Here is a 21,234-nt window from a genome sequence, read left to right on the forward strand (position 1 = left end):
TTGCAAATAAACACTGAAAAACATCTGATTGTGTGACACTTCTTGCTTTTGCACATCATACTGTTACTGCTTCTTGTTTATAGACATTTAAGTATGTTTATTGTGAAGATTGGGTATGGCAGCAAGACACTTATGGCTGTATTTAATGCACTTAAAATTTATTTAAATTAAAAATATATTTCAGCATAACATAGGGCTCATGTTTGTCAGAGCACAACAAACAGACACAATCTTATCGAGGAATGTCATGTCTTCATCCTTGCATGGCAACACCATGTGAATCGGTACTTTATCTGACAAAATGGTGTACTTGTTGCGGACGGTTCCAATCACCCTTTCCACATGAATTCGGAGGTGGGCAATTTTTCTTGTGCTCTCCACGTCTCTTGCATCCAGCTGACAGCGTCCTTTTGTGAAAGCAGGGATCTTTACCTCGGCACACATAAGCCCCACACTGTCCTCCGTGTCAAAGCCGCGGTCGGCCAACACCAAATCCCCAGGTAACAGTTTGTCCAGAATCCCACAGTTATCAGTTACGTGCTCGTCACTGACGCGTCCCCCCCATCCCTTGGAAATGAAAGAAATTGAGCCCTGCGGTGTGATACCAACAAGGTACTTCATAGTTCTGTTGTGTTTGTAGTGGGAATATGACTGAGCTTGAGCTTTAAGATTTGACGGCCTCTGTATAAATATTTCGAAACAGTCCAGGATAAGGGCAACACGCGTCCCGAAGGCCTCCACAAACTCGTGGGGCATAGCAGCACGCCACACGTCTCTCCCTGGCCAGGTAATCAAAGGGCTGGTGCGCGCATGCAGAACATGTATGGTGTCGCTGAACGTTTTGGAAACAGTTTTTCTGTCCACACAAAAGAGGTGGGCAATGTGTTGTATTGGTAAGTTCAGTCTAAGGCGCATGAGGGTCAGAAAAAGCATCTGAAAAGGTGACAGTGCTTTACTACTCTGTGTCATGTGCGGCCCGACGCAGGCCAGAACACCCATGACAACCTCAAGGTGTGGAAGCCCAGTGTAGTACTTCACTTTGACGTTGTCATCCTTCAGGAAATGTTCGTCCATTTTTCTCCGGCCGAGCTCACATTTCAGGGCGCAGTTCTCTTCCAGCAGCCGGTCGATTTCAGCGCGCCGACGCTGACAGAGGTCACATTCTATCAACAGTGTCTGGTCAGCTCCATCCTCTGCTGGTGCTGGTGTCTCCACTGTGAATCAGATAAGGAAATATTTAGGCTAAAGATAGATAGATAGATAGATAGATAGATAGATAGATAGATAGATAGATAGATAGATAGATAGATAGCACTGTGAGCAATTCACAACCACACAACCTGCCGAAAATGACCACGAGCCTGCGTCAGCCATAGGAAATTCAAGAGATAACAGCAAATGCATCAATATGTCTAAAAAGGTTGATATTTACTCAATATCCTTTGTAATGGTTGGACTTGTGGAACATTTTAATGATGGTGTTTTACCAGTCAGTTTAGTTGAACTTAAAGGATCTTTGGTTGAACTTCAATAACGTTTAGAGAGGTTATGACTGGTTCACTGGTTAGATAGATAGATAGATAGATAGATAGACAGATAGATAAATACTTTTTTGATCCCCAAGGGGAATTTCAAGGTCTCAGTAGCATACAGACATCACACACAACATGCACTTACAGCAGAAAAAGTAATATACATATAAGAAAACTCCAGTGCACAATAGAGACAATAGAAGATAAACATGATACTAAAATACTAAATACTAAATATACTATAAAAACTAAATCAAATGTCAAATATCAACATAGTGTGCTTAAGGATGCTTAAGGATGATCAAGCATGACAGAGCATGAGCCACATGCAGCTGTCAACAGCAACAAAAACAATATAAGATCTTGTATCTGCTGGCTCTGTAGAGGGCTTACCTGGTGGAACAAGGTCATCAATAACTGTCTCATCCATCGCAGGTGTGCTGTCAGTCCTTTGCCGTTTTCTGGTTTTCCGTCTCTCGTAGCGTGCAGTCTTTGTGGCCTTCATCTCAGTGTGGCCCAGGTGTAGTGATGGGGCCCAATCCGGATGAGAGTTGTACATTTCATTTGCTGGTTTTCCTGGTAACACAATCAAAAGTATTATCCCATAGCAGACGCGTTGAAAACATATAGACCCTTTCAACAATAAAAACAAAAACAATGCTTGAACGTTCTATTTGGGCCCCAATCTACTTCCTCTGCATTAAGATAACATATGGAATGTTAAAACGGAAGCCTTGTGGGGCCAACTATGATGCTGATAATGGAACTCTCTTGAAAGGGTCTATAGAACCGTGTTTGTGTTGTGTTTGAGTGCGCGCACGCGCCTTCATGTACGTGGTGTCGCGGTTGAAGGAAAGAAACAATGTATAAAAAGAAAATCATACACCGTCTTGAACTACCGGTGTCTCGCTATCCGGAAAAATCATCTTTGGTCACCGCTGTTTACCGATTTCCGGCTCCCATTGACTTCCATTCAACACATGTAAACTAACGCCGCTGGCTTATGCCAGCAATCATTTCACTTTGATAATAAACTACATTTTGGTGCAGCATATACAGAGCAGGAATAACAGAATTTGGCTTAAGCAGTGAGGAGACATTTTATACAAAGTGTCAGCCCTTAAGACTGTGCCTATTGCCTAAATTTGTGCTCGTTTAATATCGAATGTCAGAGTAATTACATTCCAAAACGTACCTTAATGATACTCCACAATTTATAAAGGAATGAAGAGAAACACAACATGTCAGAGGGATTACACGAATAATTGACAATAAAGTACAAGATTATTCGACGGTCGCTTCTTTTCTAATAAATGTAATGAGCTACATTACATATTTCAGGCCACTAGATGGCGGCATTTCACTGCACTTCGGGCCTTTTTTGGCTGGAAACGCAAGCAGTGAAATGGCGTCATCTGGTGGCCGTGCAGCGCAATAGCTTACTAATTATTCGTGTAATCCCTCTGATATATTGTGTTTTTCTTTTTAAACTTCATTCATTTATAAATTGTGCTCTAAGGGTATGTTTTTGAATGTAATTACTCTGATAAGTGAGGGATAACGGCCACCAGAGTAACCTGTTATACGTGACTCATGGACAATGAGAAATGCAAAGCACCCAGTCACGCAGCGTCAATTTTCTTCATCCTGAGATTTCTCCACGTTGCTTGATCTAAATTCTGTTATTTTTGCTGTATATATGTTGTACGAAAATGTAGTTTCTTATCAAAGTGGAATAGTTGCTGGCATAAGTCAGCGGCGTTAGTTAACCACAAAACTGACGTTTTGTTTACATGTGTTGAATGGAAGTCAATGGGAGCCGGAAATCGGTTAATAGCGGTGACCATAGATTATTTCTCCGGATAGCGAGACGGCGGTTCTTTAACTTACCAGAATGAAAATGCAAGGAACACACTCTCATCGACGTCGGGATACTGTGGAAGGTTATGTTTGGTCGTCTTACAGCCGCGATCCAAGCGAGCCGACGACTCTTTGTTATCTCGGATACTTGGTCTCCCTGGTGGCGCCTCCAAGCAGGAAAGCGGTGGTAAGTTAATCCATTTTCGATCTTTTCCCCATGGCGATTATGTGTTGCGCTTTTACACCCCACAATACAGCAACGGTTTACCATGGTTGAGATAGTAACGCCAAATTAATCAAATTAAGACACTACTGAGGAGGTTATGTCTATTAACAGTGCGCAGTATTCCGAGAGGCAGTAAAGGAAGCAATCAACATGGCGGTCACGCCAAGTGATGACGTCATGACGCCCAAGCCCTATTCCATTCCGACTTTTATTTTGACAATATTCCGAATGACGGCCATATTGGAATTTTCTTACAGAGTCCCAGGATTTCTTTTACTGTTGATCCACGCAGGTATGAGAGTTTCGTCAACGTGTTGACAAATACTTGTTTCTTGACTTATCCAAGCAAAGGACTTATAGGAGATGCCTCATGCCAGTGTGGGGAGCATGCGAATTTGACTGAGGTAAGTCTCTGTTACGTTAGGTCTGACACAATAACAGAAACACTGTTGACTATTTGATTGCACACACAGTGTAGCCTTTAAGGTCAACGTTAGGGTTAAAACTACTCAATCCTAGTCAACAACCGAAACGAAAAAAGGTAAATAGTTTTTCTTACTGCCAGTCACGGAATAATAATAATAAAAATGATCATTATGGACTCGGGGCTTGCTCCCAGATGCATGTCCGAGTAACTAGCCTGTTTGCAGTGAAATTAAGCTAAATTGGTGCATTAAACTACCAAATCGTTTCAGAAATGTAGCAATCATGTAAACAACGTTTACTCAATTCCAAGTAACTACACACCCATGACAGATTAGCAGTTGCAGGTCTGCAGATCTTCCTCATTAGCTAAGATCTGCAGATCTTCCTCATTAGCTGAAACCTCATTATGGACATTTGGGTCGGCTGAGCTACAGCAAACTCGTATATTCTTAAGGATGACGACCTTAGTCATGCATTCTGTAATCACACAACAGTTCCTAACAAATGTGCACAAAGTTAACTAGATTATCCTATTTCTTGAGATGACCGCCGTCATGCTATCCGGGAAATTTTTCTTTGGTCACCGCTAGTCTCCGATTTACGGCTCCTATTGACTCCCATTCATCCCAAAAGCTAATAAATTAGATAAGCTTACAGCAAGAAATCCACCGTAGCGATGTTGAGAAATTTTATAAAAAAGTGACTTTGACTGTCCATGACTTTGCCCATTGCACAGATTTGTGATCAGAAAATTTGTAATGTTAGAATTTTCACTTTCAGAAACATACCTTAATGATGCACTACAATTTATGAAGAAATGACATTTAAAAAGAGAAACACATCGACTGGATGGATCAGCCGAATAATTAGTAAGGAGTTACACAAGTTTCACCCTTGCGCTTCTAGACAGACAATACGTCTACACATTAATATTTGATGGCCACCTGATGCCAGCATGGCACTGTACTTCGGGCCTTTTTTGGATGTAAAAACAAGCAGTGTATAGCGCCATGAAATATTTTATACAACAGGAAATGACGGTAGAAATCTTGTTTTTTCTTACTAATTATTTGTGTAATCCATCTAAAACATTGTATTTTTCTTTTTAAACTTAGTTCATTAACAAATTGCAATAGTTTGAGCACATTTAGGAAATATCTAGCGGTGACCAAAGACCAAAGATTTTGCCGGGTAGCATGACTGCTGTGTTCAGATGGAAATAGAAATCCTCGTAAAGCCATGGGGATGCATGCCGCAGTGGTGAGCTTTACGGCTTCTACACACGTGCGTGCGTTGCAGTGCTGGAGATGCATCCCATTCACTTTACGTGGGCTCATTCGTTGCCAAACTGAATTTTGGGTCCGTTGCGTCGCGTTTCTCCCGTCGCTCGCGTTGAGAAGTTAAGCTGTTGCTGCACCGACCAATCAAGCCAATCGACGGACGGCACCAACCAATCAAATTACGGTTATACTTCAAATCATTTGCATAGCTACCGTCGGGAACACCCACTGGCATGCGTTGACGGAACGCAACTGTGTGTAGAAGCCGTTAGTGGAGTCGTGTGTGTAAAATCTCCAAAAACTGTAACGACCCCAACACTGGTCATGTAAAGTAGCCCAATCTTTTTTCCCTGAATGCTTTATATAATTTTCTAGAACATGAGAAAACAATTTGAAAACCATTCTGTTGTTTTGTGTAGCTCTGATTAGAGGCTGTTTTGGATCTTGGCATCTTTGGTCCATTAGGAACATGGATCTCGCACCACCATTGAGTTCTGGCTGTAACGTGATGGAAGCACTCCGGGTTGATCTGGGACTGCTGGTGAAAGAAGAAGACATGAAAGAGGAGGAATATGGTCATATGGTTGCATGTCCAGATGAAGAAGAAAAGCCCTTTGCAGAGCTTCACTGCAAAACGGAAACAGATGAAACACCGACAGTGGCGGAGATTGAAGTGAAGATTGAAGAAGATGATAATCAAGAGCACGATAATCTGCTGGAAAGTAAGTCCTTTCAGATCCCCCTTTTAAACACATACATAATCAAGTAAAAACTTTATGAGACTTAACAATAAAGAATTAGATGCACTTTTGTACAGTGAGAATATTCTCAAACTTTTCAAGCTTCATTTTATTTATCCGTCGCACCCCTAAGTTAAATTTTTCCTTCAGCATCATGCATATATGCCACCTTATTCTACAATATATATTTTTTAAGGAGTCATTCCGTGTCAAAATCAGACAAAATCCAGGAAAATGGTAGCAGCTCCGACTCCCGATTTTCCTCAGTTTAATTACACAATGTTTAGGTTCCATAACTAAAACCTGTAAAAACTTTTTGTTCAATTCCATTGTTTTCAGTCTTTTTGCCCTTGATTGGTTACACTCTCTACAGGGCTTTATCTTGGAGGCCATGTTTGGACATTCATATCTTAAAAAGCATTATTCCTAGCCTGACCAAACTTTGTAGAATGGAAGACAAACATGTTCTTAGTGCGATTCAAGCATTAAATGTTTGTACCACAGTCTCATTGATTTTTTAGAAGTCCCTAGTTTAAGAAAAGCAACATGCAAAAACAGTGATATTGAGTCTCAAAACGACTTTCTTTATTGTGACACACCTGATATCAATCAGTATTTTCTCTGGAAATATTTGTTTGTTAATGTTGTCCCAAAATGTGAAGTCTCCAAAACAAAAGGCCATGACAATAATAAGGATAAAACAAGGCATGTTTGTATGTTTGTGTCATTTTGCATCCAATAGCATATACTTAGCTATTTCTACAGATTTTTTATGGTCCTACTAGCTACCCCACACACCATTTCAGTTGCTTGAAAATTACACAAAAAACAAACATGCCTTATTTTATCCTTATTATTGTCATGGTCATTTGATGATTCAAATTGTGGGAAAACATGAATATATCTGATGTGCATTTTCCCTTTTGAAAGTCAGGAGACATTTAGTACAGACTTTAAAAAGAAAATTTGAGGAGACTACATATTCGTCAAGATATTTATGGCCTAACATGGCACGTATTTTTCAAGCTGTAAAAATGAATGAATTTCAAGGTCTGAAAAAGATATGAAGATGGAATATTCGCACAGAAATATTTCACAGGCCTTGGTTTTAGGACCCATTGATGATATAGACAAGGTTTGAACAAAATCTGAGATGGTCCAGCAACAACCCTATCTGATTTGACACGGAATGACTCATTTGTGAGTCAATCTAAACTTTTATATAAGGTTACATAAACTACATGGACTTGTCATACTCCTCTTACACCCATAAAAGTTGAAAGTTGAAATGTGAAATCAGCTGTGTAAGTATGGTAGAAGGTAGTAACGTTAGGATATGTATTAGTTTTGTTTAGCGTCTGTAAGATATTCCTACATAGACATACAATCGACAAAAAACGGCTGAATAAACACAAAAAGCTAGCCCAAATGCTATGCTATTGGTATCACATATTTTCTGATTATATAGGTGGAGCCTTGTCTAAAATCACTGAGACTTTTTTTTCTCTCTATTATTGTGTTAACGCTGTGCGCCGAAACATTACATCTAGACGTGAGCGACAAAATGGCCACGACAGAGAAGGATTTTGACAGCGAGGGCAGTGACATTGAGTTGGAAGACAGTGAGGAGTTTATGTTTGAGAGGGAGGAGGTGGTAGAGGATGGTTATGATGAAAACATGCTGGATGATCCTTTGGAAAGAGCACAGGAGTGGGATTTGTGGGAAACCGAAGGAGAGGAGGAGGGACTCAAGGTAGACGGGAGAACCGAGGGTTACCAGCCGCGCAAGGCGAAGCAGTTCACCCGCAAACCGGGGTTGAAACAGCCGATCCCCGCGGACGCTAGCCCCCTGGATGTCTTCTCGTGTATTTTTACCGATGAGCTTTGGGACATGTTGGTGACGGAAACTAATCGGTACGCCGAACAGATGCGCGGTCAGACCCCCGCCAACTCGAAATGGAGCCCTGTCTCCAAAACAGAGATGAAGACATTTGTCGGACTGTGTCTCGCCTTCGGTATTTTGAAGCTGCCAACACGCAAGGATTTCTGGAGGCAGACAAAATGGCTGTACCAGACCAACGTCCCCAAGGCCATGGCAAGGGACCGCTTCAACATGATCTGGAGGTAAAGATTTTTTATTTTGTTTTTTTATAGTATATATTCTGTGGCTTTGTGCCTTTTTCCAATAGGACAGTGAAGATAGATAGGAAGTGAGTGGGGGAGAGAGAAATGGGGTGGGATCGGGACATGACCGCAGGTCGGATTCGAACCTGGGTCCCCGTGGGCACTGGAGGTAAAGATTTGTGTTGGGTTTTCTTGCGCTCTCTTCTGAGTTTCGTTCTCTTCTCTTAAGGTGATATACATGGGGCAACTTCTTGAGCAATGTTGCTGGGCAACCACATAAACAGTTCCATTTAACTCATTGAGTGCCAAAAACGTAATATTATGTTTTTCCTTCCCATCGTTGAGTGCCAAAAACGTAATATTACGTTTTAGCTTTTTTTTTTTTTTTAATTACGAAACTAGACACTCTAACACACCTTATATGTGATTTTGGGAACTCTGTGATGAATGGAAATGAAATATATGACGATCGAAAACTCATGAAAACGCAAGATCTGGACATTTTATCTGGACGTTTGATCTTAACTCGGCTTTTGATGGTTGCCGCTTTGTTTTTGAATCAGTCACTGATTAGCCTATCAGTGACATGGACGCCAGGGCAAAATCAGGTCATTTATTTTCGTGGGTTTATCACTAGGTGGCAGGTCTCGTTAGATCTCTTCCCAGAAACTTTGCAGGCAACACTTCTCAGGTGCTGAAGGGAGAAATGAAAAAGTCGAAGAAAAAGATATTGCAGCAGGTGCGTTTTCGCCAGACAACGCTGGATGAGTCCACCTTTCTACTAAGACAAGATGACTCTGACCACGACAGGTCAAAAACATTACAAGGAGTGACTGAACACCGTGCTGAGGAGGGACTTCCATCTCCACCAAGAGCCGGGCCTAGCGGAGTGGGTGGTAGGCCGAGTCGCGCTTGCAAGAGGGTACGCCTTTGCCAGAGTGCCGAATATGTCGGTGATAGTGACACAGACGTTACCGACCAAGAGGAGGAGGAATTAAGGAGCCCAACTCGATCATCAGCAGCAGGTAAGATTTTTCACCGATTAGCCGTAAATTAGCCTAGCCGGCTACGACAGGAACCTCCGCTGATGATTGTGCTGAACTTTTGTTTCTTTGTGATTCAAGCCTCAGACAGCGAGTCCGACTTCGGAGAAGTGCCAGGAGAGTACACATTTAGAGCCATCACCCCTTCGAACTTGGGTGAGAACAACCATTTACTATGTCATATCCATTCCCAAATCCATACATAAATGTATATGCACAATATTCATGTGTAGGCTATGTGTTTACTATTGGTATGTGTAAATCTGGTATGTAAAAATGGACTTGAATGTGAGGTGTGTGTGTGTGTGGATGGGGATGTGTTGCAAATGCAAAGGACAATACATTGAATGTGATGTTATCTATCTTTTCTAGAACTGGATGTGACAGGAGAAATGGAAGAGCCAGAGATGGAAATGACAGAACCAGAGAACCAGCCTTCGAAACCGAGGGGTGAGTTGACCGCCCCAGCCCCAGCCACAGACAGACAGACAGACAGACAGACAGACAGACAGACAGACAGACACTGAGTTGTATTTGTATGGTAATTGCATATTTTTTTTTAAATATAATTTAAAGGTCGACAAATGAAAAGGGGTAGAAGTGCTGGTGCCAGACAGGGACACGCAGCAAGCCAGTCAGAGCGTGGTGGCATCAAGGAGGAGTGGAAACGAGAGGACTGGAGGCCGCGAGACATACCCTTCACAGCCACCCCAGGACCACGAGGTGCAGCCAGACTGACGTCTGACCAGCCTATTGATTTTGTTGACTTGATTATAACCGATGAACTACTGCAGACAATTGCTGCGCAAACCAACCTCTATGCTGAGCAAACCATTGCCGGCGGAAACCAGGGCTAACTTGCAGGGAAGGAGAGTGCATTCTTGGAGAAAGGTGACTGTGCAGGAGCTCAGACAGTTTTTTGGTCTTTTCTTTCTTACTGGCATTGTCAAAAAGCCTTCATTAGCCAGTTATTGGTCTACTGATGAAGTGGTCAGCACGCCTCACTTCAACAAAACAATGGCGCGAAATCGATTTCAACAAATTTGGAGTTTTTTGCACTTCAGTGACAACCAGGCGAACAATGGTACTGACAGGCTGTATAAGGTCCGGCCTGTGTTAGATTATGTCTTATCAAAGTTTGATGAGCTCTACCAGCCTAACTCCAACATATGCATTGACGAGGGCACGATGGCTTGGCGTGGACGCCTCACTTTCAAGGTTTACAACCCGCAGAAACCGATCAAATATGGAATCAAATCATACATAATATGTGACTCAGAGACTGGTTACTGTTTCGGGATGAAACCATATTGTGGGGAAGCAGGGAACCTGGAGGACACTGTGGTCACCCTCCTCGGCAGGCTGGCTGGGCAGGGATACAAGTTGTACATGGACAATTTTTATAACTCCGTTGCGCTTGCTGACAGACTCTTACAGATGGACACCCACATTTGTGGCACACTGAGAAAGAACAGGGGGGAACCACAGACAATCACCAACATTTCGAACTCTGATCTTGGGCCAGGGGAAGTTATTGCACTACATAACAACACAGTTATGGTCTTAGCATGGAGGGATAAAAAAATTGTAAAAATGATTACCAGCCTCCACCAGGATGAGATGCAAACTGCAGAGGTGTGGCAGAGGGGCCACAATGAGAGGGTACCTGTACAGAAGCCGGCATGTATAGTAGCATTTAACCACTCAATGAATGGAGTTGACAGGCTTGATCAGAACATTACTTACTACCCATGTGTTCGAAAGTCTGCAAAATGGACAAATAAATTTGTTTTGTATTTGTTCCAGATATGCCTTTTCAATTCATTCATTCTGTACAAAGCCAGGAACCCCCAAGGAGAGCACAGGAAGTTCCTCCCATTCATCCTCAGTGTGGTGAGGTCATTGACTACCAGGGCTGATGAGGATGCGGGGGGTGAGGAGGAGGTGGACATTGGTAGACCGAACAAAGACCCAAGGGCCCCAAGCAGAGACCCTCAGAGCAGGTTGACTGGTGGTGTTGGAGTTCATGTGATGGCAAAGTATAAGGCCACTCGTAAGAAAAAACATCCTGCTCGTGTGTGCAGGGTGTGTAAGAAGCGTGGGTACAGAAGTGAAACGACCTACTACTGTACATCATGCGTTGTCCCATTACACCTCAAAGAGTGTTACACTCTGTACCACACACAGACAGACTTTGCTACTCACACGTAGATTCACAATTATTTGGGATGGATTCGAGGATGTCTTGAAGGCCTTCATATTTACTGTATATATTTATTGTAATTTGTTTATTTATATTTATATGTACAGTATATATATTATATTAGGTGTAAAGATTAACCGATACGGATCGGTATCCGTTTTTAACGTGTAAGATACGGCTACATCGATACTTGAAGCCCCGTATCGGAAACTGAAATGAACCGGTCGTTATATCGATTTACTTGTTACGAATCGCTCAGACTCTCATTTACGTTCCAAGCAGCGCGTTCATCCCACGTCCGGTTTTGAAACTATACGTGGCACGGAATTGTGGGTAATGCAGTTCGTTTTTGGCTACATTCATTGCCCAAAGTTGTCAAATGACCTCATTACCCATACATCTACTGCAGTGTTTCTCAAACTTTTTCAGACCAAGGACCACTTAACCAATAAAAACAAAAACTCCTGGACCACCTAGCTAAAAAAAAAAAGTAGATCTACTTCAGCAGTATATTACACAATAGGCCTCCTCACTGAACCACCTTGCTTATTGTCTTTGCACCTTGCTCAGAGGCGTAACAAACCAATGGTGGGCACAGGTGTGAGAGCGCTACGCGGGCCCCATACCGACATACTTTGGCCCAGGATGAATTAGCTCTGATACATGCAATACACATTAAGGGTGACTTCAATTGTTTATGCAAAGGGCCTGAGGCACCGAAGTAGTTTAGTAGTTACAGATTACAATTTCAAATAAAAAACACACGACTACATAGGACCCATTACATGTGAAAACATAAAAAAATATTTTATTAACAGCCTGCAGGCCAGGGTAATCTAATATTACTGCATGGAATTATGGGAACACTCAATGCGCTTAATGTGCCTCTTCAACCCTCTGCTGAAACTGCAAGCGTAGATTGCTTGCTTATAAACTCGCACTGCGCAGAAACAAAACTTAATGTAGCCTAACTTATTTAACCGTGCAGAAACCAAATAAAATCGTTCATATGCATACAATCCCCAATATGCGTGAATTAGGCCATTAGAAGAAGGCCATCTTACGAGCCTTTCGTTGTGCAAAATCGTCAACGATGTTCCCAATATTTAATGCTGGCTCTCGTATTTTCAATGGACAGGATAGCTAACCCACTGAGCCTCTCCTGCCCCATGCTGCTCCTTAGGTAGGTCTTAATAAGTTTGAGTTTGGAAAAAGATCGCTCAGCTGTTGCCACAGTCACAGGCAATGTCAGAAACAACATGAGAGCAGTACACACTTCCCCGAATGTGGATGTTACACTGTCATAATCTACCACCAGCATTTTGGCAAGTTGAAATTTCTGTGAAATCTCTGCTTTAAAGCAGGACCTGAATGAGAGTTGTGTTGGGAATGTCGGTGCAATGTCCCTGCTATAATGGTCTGACAAACGTCTTGCCTTTTCAAGCAGTTCATCATCACCTGCGAGTTGAAGGGTCAGGACGTAAAGACTCAAACACATGACAAGTTTCCCGCATACTTGCAAATCTTTGGGAGAGCTGACTGATTATGATGTCCAGAGTTGCATTAAAGTATCTCTCTGCATCGGTTAAGCGCTCATCTTCCGATAGTTCGTCAAAGTGACGCTTCACTCTCCGTGCTCTAACATTTTCAAAAAAAGGGAGGCAGGGCGGGGGTAGCGACGGGCCCCGGGAGGTCACGGGCCCTGGTGCGACTGCACTTGCTGCACCTACTATAGTTACGCCACTTACCTTGCTTATTGTGTCAGTGGATTCATATGATTTAAACTGGCGTAGCTTACATAGACATGTTGCAAAACCATTGGGATTTACATACATGTTGCTTCAATATTGCAAACAACTCATCTATATTATATTTTACCACGTCTGCTGACGGATCACTTGGGACAGCTGGCGGACCACACTTTGAGAAACACTGATCTACTGCAACTTAAGCACGTGACAACTCGCACTCGGTCGTTTGTTTTACAGTTTTTACTCTTTTGTTTTTCAAAATCCAGCGCGAAATTAAACACTAAACAGCAACGATAGTCTGTAGAGTATAGCCTTACGTTTGATGAAGGGATGTCCTTAATGTTAAATAATAATTTGGCCTTTGCTAAAACGATGCACAAATTATTAGCCAATTATTTTGTTCATATTCACTCAGACTTGTGGCATTATAGGTTTCTGCATTAGGTCTACCGTTGGAACAAAATAAACCCAGAGAGTTCATTGATATGTAGGCCTATTTTATTCTTGTAGGCTATATGAGAAAAGGCCAAGAGTGTCTTAAGCACTGTTTTATTTTATTTCGGTATTGTCTTACCTCAACAAGGCTACAGCTCCATGAAAACAACTTTTGTAACAGTTATAACTCTATAAAATCTATAAAGTCTATAAAAAATATGTTGTATTTGGCTGCTGTGTTTGACTGAAATGACTTCTTTTTTTATTTCAATACAGTATATGAAACAAACCTCAGTTTAGATAATCATCTTCATTTTTTTGCCTAATTGACAACCACGACCATGATGACTGATAATATACAATTAATGTGCACCTTGAGCAAATGATAAAAAAATCTTTCAGAATGCTTTCCCTTCTTGAACTGCATCGAATTGCATCGAATCGCATCGCATCGAATCGTACTGAATCGTTTTTTATGAACATGTATCTTTTCTTGTATTTAATCGTGCCCATGTATCTAGATGCGAATCGTATCGTCTTCTACATGAGAGATTCACACCCCTAATATATATGTATATATGTGTTTATATGTAAATATACTGCCCTCTAATATGTGTATATATATGTATATATGTGTTTATATGTAAATATACTGCCCTCTTATGTGGTATGATTTTGTATGGTATACTGTCTTGTAATAAATCTTATGGATTGAATTTCATCTCAGGTGTGTTCATTCTACAGCAGTAGAAATGTGGTATTATTGTTTTGTAGCCCCCCCCATGGTGGTTTTGTGAACAGAAAAACTATATTTATCTTACACAAGTCCTTTGACCCAGAAATGTAAGTGTCAGAAGAGTGGCAGGCTCAACCAGCACATATTTCATAAAAGACGCAATATCTCCATTTATAGAAAAAAAACAGGGATTTTGATGAAAACTAGCCACTGTTTAGCTTGGGATTCCTGAGGAACAGAGGCGTGTAGAAATAGACGGTTTGCCCACTGAGAGCTTAAAGTCTCACCTTTCAAATGAGCCATTGTATGTGTTCATAGCTATAGCACGGAATATGCTGTTGCTGTACAAAAATCATCAACAATGGTCTAAATTGCTGGCACTCTAGAACAAAGCTTCCGAAAACAGCTTGGCATTCAATTAGTTAATCTGATTGGATAATCATGACAACTTGCCTACTGATGATAAAGTTCTCCAGAAAAGAAACTGTTGCCCAATATCAATTAGAAAATGCCAGAACCACAATAATGAGGAACATTGCCCAGCAACATTGCTCAAAAAGTTGCCCCATGTATCATTAGCCTTAGAGAATGGAATGGCCACTAATGGCGATGATGGTGGATAATGACAATAAATACAATAATGTTAATATATACAATATTGGCATAATGAATAAATAACAATAAATACAACAAGTAGTTCAGGAGCAATGTAACCGGGAACATTTCCCAAATTTCCCTCACGGGATCAAAAGAGTATATATACTTATACAGAAAAGAAAGGGTGTGTTTTTGACGCACTTTGCGTGAATAGGGTTCTAAGGGTTAATATACAATACTGGCATAATGAATAAATAGCATAATACATAGTAATACAATTATGGCATAATGAATAAATAGCATAATAAATAGTAATATAATTATGGCATAATAAATAGATAACAATAAACATAAATACTATAAATATACTCAAATAACATCATGATGGCAACAAATGTTAGGCTTAAATTCATTAATTTTATCATATGAATTTTCAGAAATCTCCATCTCCAAGATAACATGGACCCTGCAGTGGACAAAACGGACAAGCTGTGGAAGATCCGGCGGTGGATGGACCTCCTCCTGGCTAGATTCCAGGCGCTCTACGAGGTCAACGGCTCCGTGACCGTGGACGAGTCCATGGCGAAGTACAAGGGGCGCGTGGGCTTCCGGCAGCACCTGCCCGTGGTGAAGTGTGGAATCAAGGTGTGGGCGATGGCGGAGAGCAGCACAGGGTACGTTGCCCGTTTCCAAGTGTACGCGGGCGCCTTTCAGGGCATGGCGGAGGAAGGCCTGGCGCGTCGGATAGTCTCGGACCTGGTGACCCCTTATCACGGGTGCAACCTGTCCGTGTACATGGGTGACTTTTACACCAGTGCGAAGTTGATGGTGGACCTCAAGGTCAGGGGGGTGCAAGCCTGTGGAATGGTACGTGCCAACAGGAAGGACCTCCCCACGAACACGCAGCTCGCGAAGAAGGCCGAGTTGAACAAGCACGAGTTCAACAGGAAGGACCTCCCCATGAACACACAGCTCCCAAAAAAAAGGGAACAAGCACGAAGTTCAACAGGAAGGACCTCCCTGAACACTAACACGAAGTTCAACAGGAAGGACCTCCCCAACCACAGCCAAGAAGGCCGAGTTGAACAAGCACGAGTTCAACGTGGCGCAGCGGGGCGACTTGACCTTCTGCATCTGGCAAGACGCCAAGGAAGTGACGGTCCTTCTCTCCAACTACCACGACCCGACGGCTCACGGGTTCGTGAGGAGGAAGGCCTACGGTCAACGCCTGAAAGACGTTCGGGCGCCAGCGTGCCTAGCCGACTATCAGCAGCACGCGAAGGGAGTCGACCTTCTGGACCAGACGGTGGGATGCTACCAGGTCCACCACCAGTCCACAAAGTGGTGGAGGAGGCTGTTCTTTCTACTTTCCACGGTGGCGTGCACAACGCTTCAAAAAATGGTCGCCGCAAGTGGGAGGAGGAGGAGGAGGAGGAAGAGGAGGAGGAGGGGAGGAGGAGGAAGAGGAGGAAGAGGGAGGGAGGAGGAGGAGGAGGAAGAGGAGAGGAAGGAGGAAGAGGAGAGGGAGGAGGAAGAGGAGAGGGAGGAGAGGGAGGAGGAGAAAGAGCCAGGTCTGCGGGAGGAAGAGGAGAGGGAGGAGGAGAGGGAGGAGGAGGCGGAGGAGGAAGAGGAGAGGGAAGAGAGGAAGGAGGAAGAGGAGAGGGAGGAGAAGGAGGAGGAGGAAGAGCCAGGTCTGCGGGAGGAAGAGGAGAGGGAGGAGGAGGAGGAGGAGGACGAGCGGAGTGGAAGTACAGGAGGGGCGGCTACAAGGACTGGCTGGAGGACCTGACGCTGGAGCTGATCGTCCCCGTCACCACGCGGAGCGCTCCGACCGTCGCCGCGCCGACCGCGCTCCTGCCCAGCCCAGCTGGAGCGTCCGCCGAGCACCACGACCTGGTGCAGATCAACAGGAAGAGGAAGACCTGCAGGGAGTGCTCGCTGAAGCACTGCGGCACCAACGTTCGGCCGGGGTCGACTCTGATGGGGTGCGGGCAGTGCAACGCCCGCCTGCAATCATGAGAAGTGCTTCATGCACCACGTCCTTCGTCACAAATGACTTGATATGACTCTGTCTCTCAGTGTGTGTGTGTGTGTGTGTGCTCCCTGTGTGTGTGTGTGTGTGTGGTGTGCGCTCCCTGTCTGTGTGTGACTGTGAACAGGCAGACAGAGACGTGCTAATGATGCTACAATAGCTTTTGGCCACGTTATTTACAAATTTGACTATGCTATAATCAGTGCTAGACAGTGTATGTCTGCTCTGTTTTTGTGGAGGTTGTCTTTCTATTAAATGTTGTTAGTTACATAATTAAATACCCATGTTAATTATGCTACAATAGCTTTTGGCCACGTTATTTTCAGATTTGACTGTACAGTGTATGTCTCTACTCTGTTTTTGTGGAGGTTGCAAGAATCCACGTCTTTCTATTAAATGTTGTCCGTTACATAATTATCTTCCAACAGGTGAAAGCGGAGCATTGCTACCAATGTTATCGAGTGGTTTCACTCTCTCTCGCAGACGCACACACGCATGCATTGATTGAACGCTTATACCACCACTTTATTGTATGCCTAAATGTTTGATGAACCCAAATTAGCAAGTATTTCCTTCGCTACGCTAGAACAAAACTAAAGGTAACTTTAGCTATAGGACTGTATCAATTTGTCCAAATGAATAGGTCATCGTAGACGTTGTTGTTGTATTATTGCATGTGGATATTGTTATGCTATGTAGGCTACTTTTTTTTGCAATGCACCCACCTAAAACCGAAAATGGACAAATATTGTACACGCTGAATTTGTTTTTTTGGGGGGGGGTGGGTGTACGCTATGCACCATAGCTCTCACTCTCTCTCTCTCTCTCTCTCTCACTCACACACACACACACACACACACACACACACACAGTACCTTTCTTAGCCACAGTTAATTTTAGTGGTGAGTACAAACAAGTGTTATGGACATTGTTATGCACATTATTGACTGCAGTTTATTCTCATCAATCTCAGTCCATGAATAAATATTGATTAGTTGTTTACTAATAGGCCTAGAAGTTGCATTTGAAAATGTTACTGTAGTAGGCTGTTTGCTTTTTTATTTCAGCCACACTGTTTTAAAGTGGTTAGGACCATTATTTCACACCAATTTTGAATAAACCATACTGCAATACAGATTTCATGGTTGCACCATGTTCGCCGATTATAAATTCAATGTGGCCCTCAGTAACTTATAAATTCAATGATGTGGTCCTCTATGAAAATGAGTTTGACACCCCTGCTTTAGATCCTTTCACTTTTTTTGACCCCACTTTGACCCCACTTTTGGCCCCACTTTGATCGGACATTTTTGCTAGTTATTTCTGTGCTAACTCTGATGTTTGTTCTCATGTTATGCGCGCGTTCTGTTGACCCACCTATGAGGCCCCCTAGAGGCAATGCCTGGGGCTGCAGCCCACATGGCCCTGTTTGTTAAGCCGGCCCTGGGTCTGAGGACCATGTACGCCAAGTTTCGCGAAGCTCCGGCAAAATTTGTGACCAGTGAAAATGTAGTTTCGCTTTTGATAAAATCCGATATGGCAGAAAGTTTCGTGAAGCTCCGACAAAATTTGTGACCTGTGAAAATTTAGTTTTGCTTTCGATAAAATCCAATATGACAGGAAAATGACAACAAGGATCAGAGACACCATTTTCCACCTTACACTGGTTCCGGCCAGACGTTTTAGAGTACAGGTATAATAATAAAAAGTTGGAAATTATGGTAGAGAGGATGCACATAGTTTTGAAAAAAAAATCTACAGTAACCTACTAACATGACTTCCCTGTCCCAATTGAGTCTCATACCACCTGTGAGTTTCATTGTTGCTGTCATTTTACTTCATGTGCGATGTCACGCTCATCAAATTAATCCCAACCCTGATCACATACTGAACCTTTTTTAAATAAATCAGATCTGATCGAGAACAAAAAGATATTTAATACAAAAAAATGTCGTGTGTTCACTGACCTTCTCTGTCTTGTAATGTGTAAGTCATGATTGTACTTCTGCATTTGAATTCTATTTGAAGTTAGATATTTCCTCATCTGCATTTAATTGCTGAATGTGGAACATCTATTGTCATTCTAAGTCTCTATGGTAACTCTTCCAGGTCTATCAGAACACCCACATGTAACGCAACAGAAGATCCATGGACAGAACGATGAACTCAACCTGCAACTCAAAGGAAGGCTGCACCACTGCACGGTCTGCAGGAAGAGTTTCACGACCCTGAGAGAACTCAAGAAACACCAGCAAACACACACTGTTAGGGTGAATGAAAAGGAGAAGTCTCATTGTGAAAAAGCATTTACAACATCCTCACTAGTTAACCAGCACATTCTTACACACACTGCAGAGAAGCCTCATCAATGTGCCCAGTGTGGAAAAGGTTTTTCACATAGTTCAACTCTTAAAAACCACATGCTGATACACACTGTAGAGAAGCCTCATCAATGTTCCCAGTGTGGAAAAGGTTTTTCACACGGCTCAAGTCTTTCACGCCACATGCTTGTACACAAAGGAGTCAGGCCTAGTAAAAGAGACACTGGAGAGAGGCATCATAAATGTGTCCAGTGCGGGAAATCATTTAGAACATCCCAACATCTTCAACGCCACATTATTACACACACTGGAGAGAAGCCTCATAAATGTGCTCTGTGTAGAAAAGCTTTTTCACAAATTTCACATCTTAAAAACCACATGCTAATACACACTGGAGAGAAGCCTCATAAATGTGTCGACTGCGGGAAAGCATTTTCATGCAGTTCAAATTTTAAAAGCCACATGCTAATACACACTGGAGAGAAGCTTCACAAATGTGTGCACTGTGGAAAAGCTTTTTTAAAACGTTCAAATCTTAAATGTCACATACTAATACACACTGGAGAGAAGCCTCATAAATGTGTCCAGTGTGGAAAAGGTTTTTCACAGATTTCAAGTCTTAAAAGCCATATGGCAATACACACTGGAGATAATTCTTATAAATGGGCCTGTTCTGGAAAAGGATCTCGACAAATTTCAGATCTTAAATTCCATATTTACACCAGAGAGACGCCTCATGAATGTGTCCAGTGTGGAAAAGCATTTGCACACCCTTCACAGCTTAAAACCCATATGCTAACTCACACTGGAGAGAAGCCTCATCAATGTGTCCAGTGTGGAAAAGCTTTTTCAGTAATGTCCAGACTTAAACGTCATATGTTAGTACACACTGGAGAGAAGCCTCATAAATGTAACCAGTGTGGAAAACTATTTACACACCTCCAAACTCTCCGACAACATATGCTAATCCATACGGGAGAGAAGCCTCATAAATGTGTGCATTGTGGAAAAGCATTCAGAACATCCACAAACCTTAGATACCACATGGTTACACATAATGAGCTCTCATAAATATGTCCAGTGTGGAAAAGCTTTCACAGAAATGGCAAGTCTGACATTCCATATACTAACACACAGGAGAGAAGCCCATAAATGTGAATAGACTAATGGAAGATATTTAAGCAAATTATTACACTTAACTTTGTCGCTTTGGATATAAGCGTCAGCTAAATACATAAAGAAATAAATAAACAAATAAATAATGTATTTATGTATGAAATGTGCACTAAATTCCATGCAAAACTCATCAATAATGCACAAAACAATAAATGGCATGGTATTTGCATGATGCAAATGATTATGTGAAAAAGATTTCATGTAAGTTCTACAACCAAGAAGAGTGAATGCTCAAATTTCAAGTAATCATCATTCACATCATACCATACCATGGCATTGTGTTAGCGTTTCGGATGTGACAGTTTTGCGTGGAATTGCCCATTAGAGATGTTGGAAGACTTGGCCATTAGAGATGTTGGAAGACTGGTTTTCCTCTCCTCTTATTGGTGCTCCTGGCTTGCTGCTCATTTGACTTCTACTACTCCACTCCTCTCTTCTCCTCCACTCCTCTTCTACTACTCCACCCCTCTATTCTTCTACTCCACCCCTCTCTTCTACTCCTCCACTCCTCTCTTCTCCTCCACTCCTCTCTTCTACTACTCCACCCCTCTCTTCTCCTCCACTCCTCTCTTCTACTACTCCACCCCTCTTCTTCTCCTCCTCTCTTCTTCTCCACCCCTCTCTTCTTCTCCACCCCTCTTCTTCTACTCCTCCACTCCTCTCTTCTCCTCCTCCTCTCTCTCTCCACCCCTCTGTTCTCCACCACCTCTCTTCTCTCCTCCCTCCTCTTCTCCACCCTCCTCTCTTCTACT

At 42.6% G+C, this 21,234-nt stretch overlaps 3 protein-coding genes across 8 annotated transcripts in view; 2 read left to right on the plus strand and 1 right to left on the minus strand.

Annotated features, from left to right (window-relative positions):
- LOC125297241 (zinc finger protein 729-like) overlaps positions 1-21,234 on the plus strand; it is a 540,495-nt gene that overhangs the window by 489,565 nt on the left and 29,696 nt on the right. The window lies entirely within an intron of this gene.
- On the minus strand, positions 138-3,743 carry LOC125297340. Of its 4 annotated transcripts, none has more exons than XM_048247660.1 (3): positions 3,423-3,743; positions 1,926-2,108; positions 138-1,214 (listed from the first exon to the last, which is right to left on the minus strand). In XM_048247660.1, exons 1-3 carry the CDS (start codon positions 3,661-3,663, stop codon positions 181-183), a joined length of 1,458 nt encoding a protein of 485 aa, XP_048103617.1. In that variant the 5' UTR covers positions 3,664-3,743; the 3' UTR covers positions 138-180. The 4 variants fall into 4 exon arrangements, with proteins under 4 accessions (XP_048103617.1, XP_048103619.1, XP_048103621.1 ...); XM_048247662.1 differs by lacking the exon at positions 3,423-3,743 and adding an exon at positions 2,728-3,152; XM_048247664.1 differs by lacking the exon at positions 3,423-3,743 and adding an exon at positions 2,432-2,450.
- LOC125297327 (zinc finger protein 135-like) lies at positions 3,859-20,962 on the plus strand. 3 transcript variants are annotated; one of them, XM_048247638.1, is made up of 7 exons: positions 3,868-4,022; positions 5,790-6,046; positions 7,615-8,188; positions 8,999-9,213; positions 9,313-9,387; positions 9,604-9,681; positions 9,808-10,122. In XM_048247638.1, the coding sequence occupies exons 2-7, from the start codon at positions 5,794-5,796 to the stop codon at positions 10,086-10,088; spliced, it is 1,476 nt and encodes a 491-aa protein (XP_048103595.1). In that variant the 5' UTR covers positions 3,868-4,022; positions 5,790-5,793; the 3' UTR covers positions 10,089-10,122. The 3 variants fall into 3 exon arrangements, with proteins under 3 accessions (XP_048103594.1, XP_048103593.1, XP_048103595.1); XM_048247637.1 differs by lacking the exons at positions 7,615-8,188; positions 8,999-9,213; positions 9,313-9,387; positions 9,604-9,681; positions 9,808-10,122 and adding an exon at positions 19,095-20,962 and having other exon boundaries at positions 3,859-4,022; positions 5,744-6,046; XM_048247636.1 differs by lacking the exons at positions 7,615-8,188; positions 8,999-9,213; positions 9,313-9,387; positions 9,604-9,681; positions 9,808-10,122 and adding an exon at positions 19,095-20,961 and having other exon boundaries at positions 3,863-4,022.

Source organism: Alosa alosa, chromosome 7 (genome assembly GCF_017589495.1).
Source record: "Alosa alosa isolate M-15738 ecotype Scorff River chromosome 7, AALO_Geno_1.1, whole genome shotgun sequence".
Lineage (NCBI taxonomy): Eukaryota > Metazoa > Chordata > Actinopteri > Clupeiformes > Clupeidae > Alosa > Alosa alosa.

Coding starts and splice junctions, on each gene's coding strand:
- LOC125297340 (XM_048247660.1), bottom strand. CDS start 3,663: ATGGTAAACCGTTGCTGTATTGTGGGGTGTAAAAGCGCAACACATAAT. Junction 2,109..3,422: donor TTCCTTGCATTTTCATTCTG/GTAAGTTAAAGA, acceptor TTGTGTTACCAG/GAAAACCAGCAAATGAAATG. Junction 1,215..1,925: donor TGATGACCTTGTTCCACCAG/GTAAGCCCTCTA, acceptor TCTGATTCACAG/TGGAGACACCAGCACCAGCA.
- LOC125297327 (XM_048247637.1), top strand. CDS start 5,794: ATGGATCTCGCACCACCATTGAGTTCTGGCTGTAACGTGATGGAAGCA. Junction 6,047..19,094: donor GCACGATAATCTGCTGGAAA/GTAAGTCCTTTC, acceptor TAACTCTTCCAG/GTCTATCAGAACACCCACAT.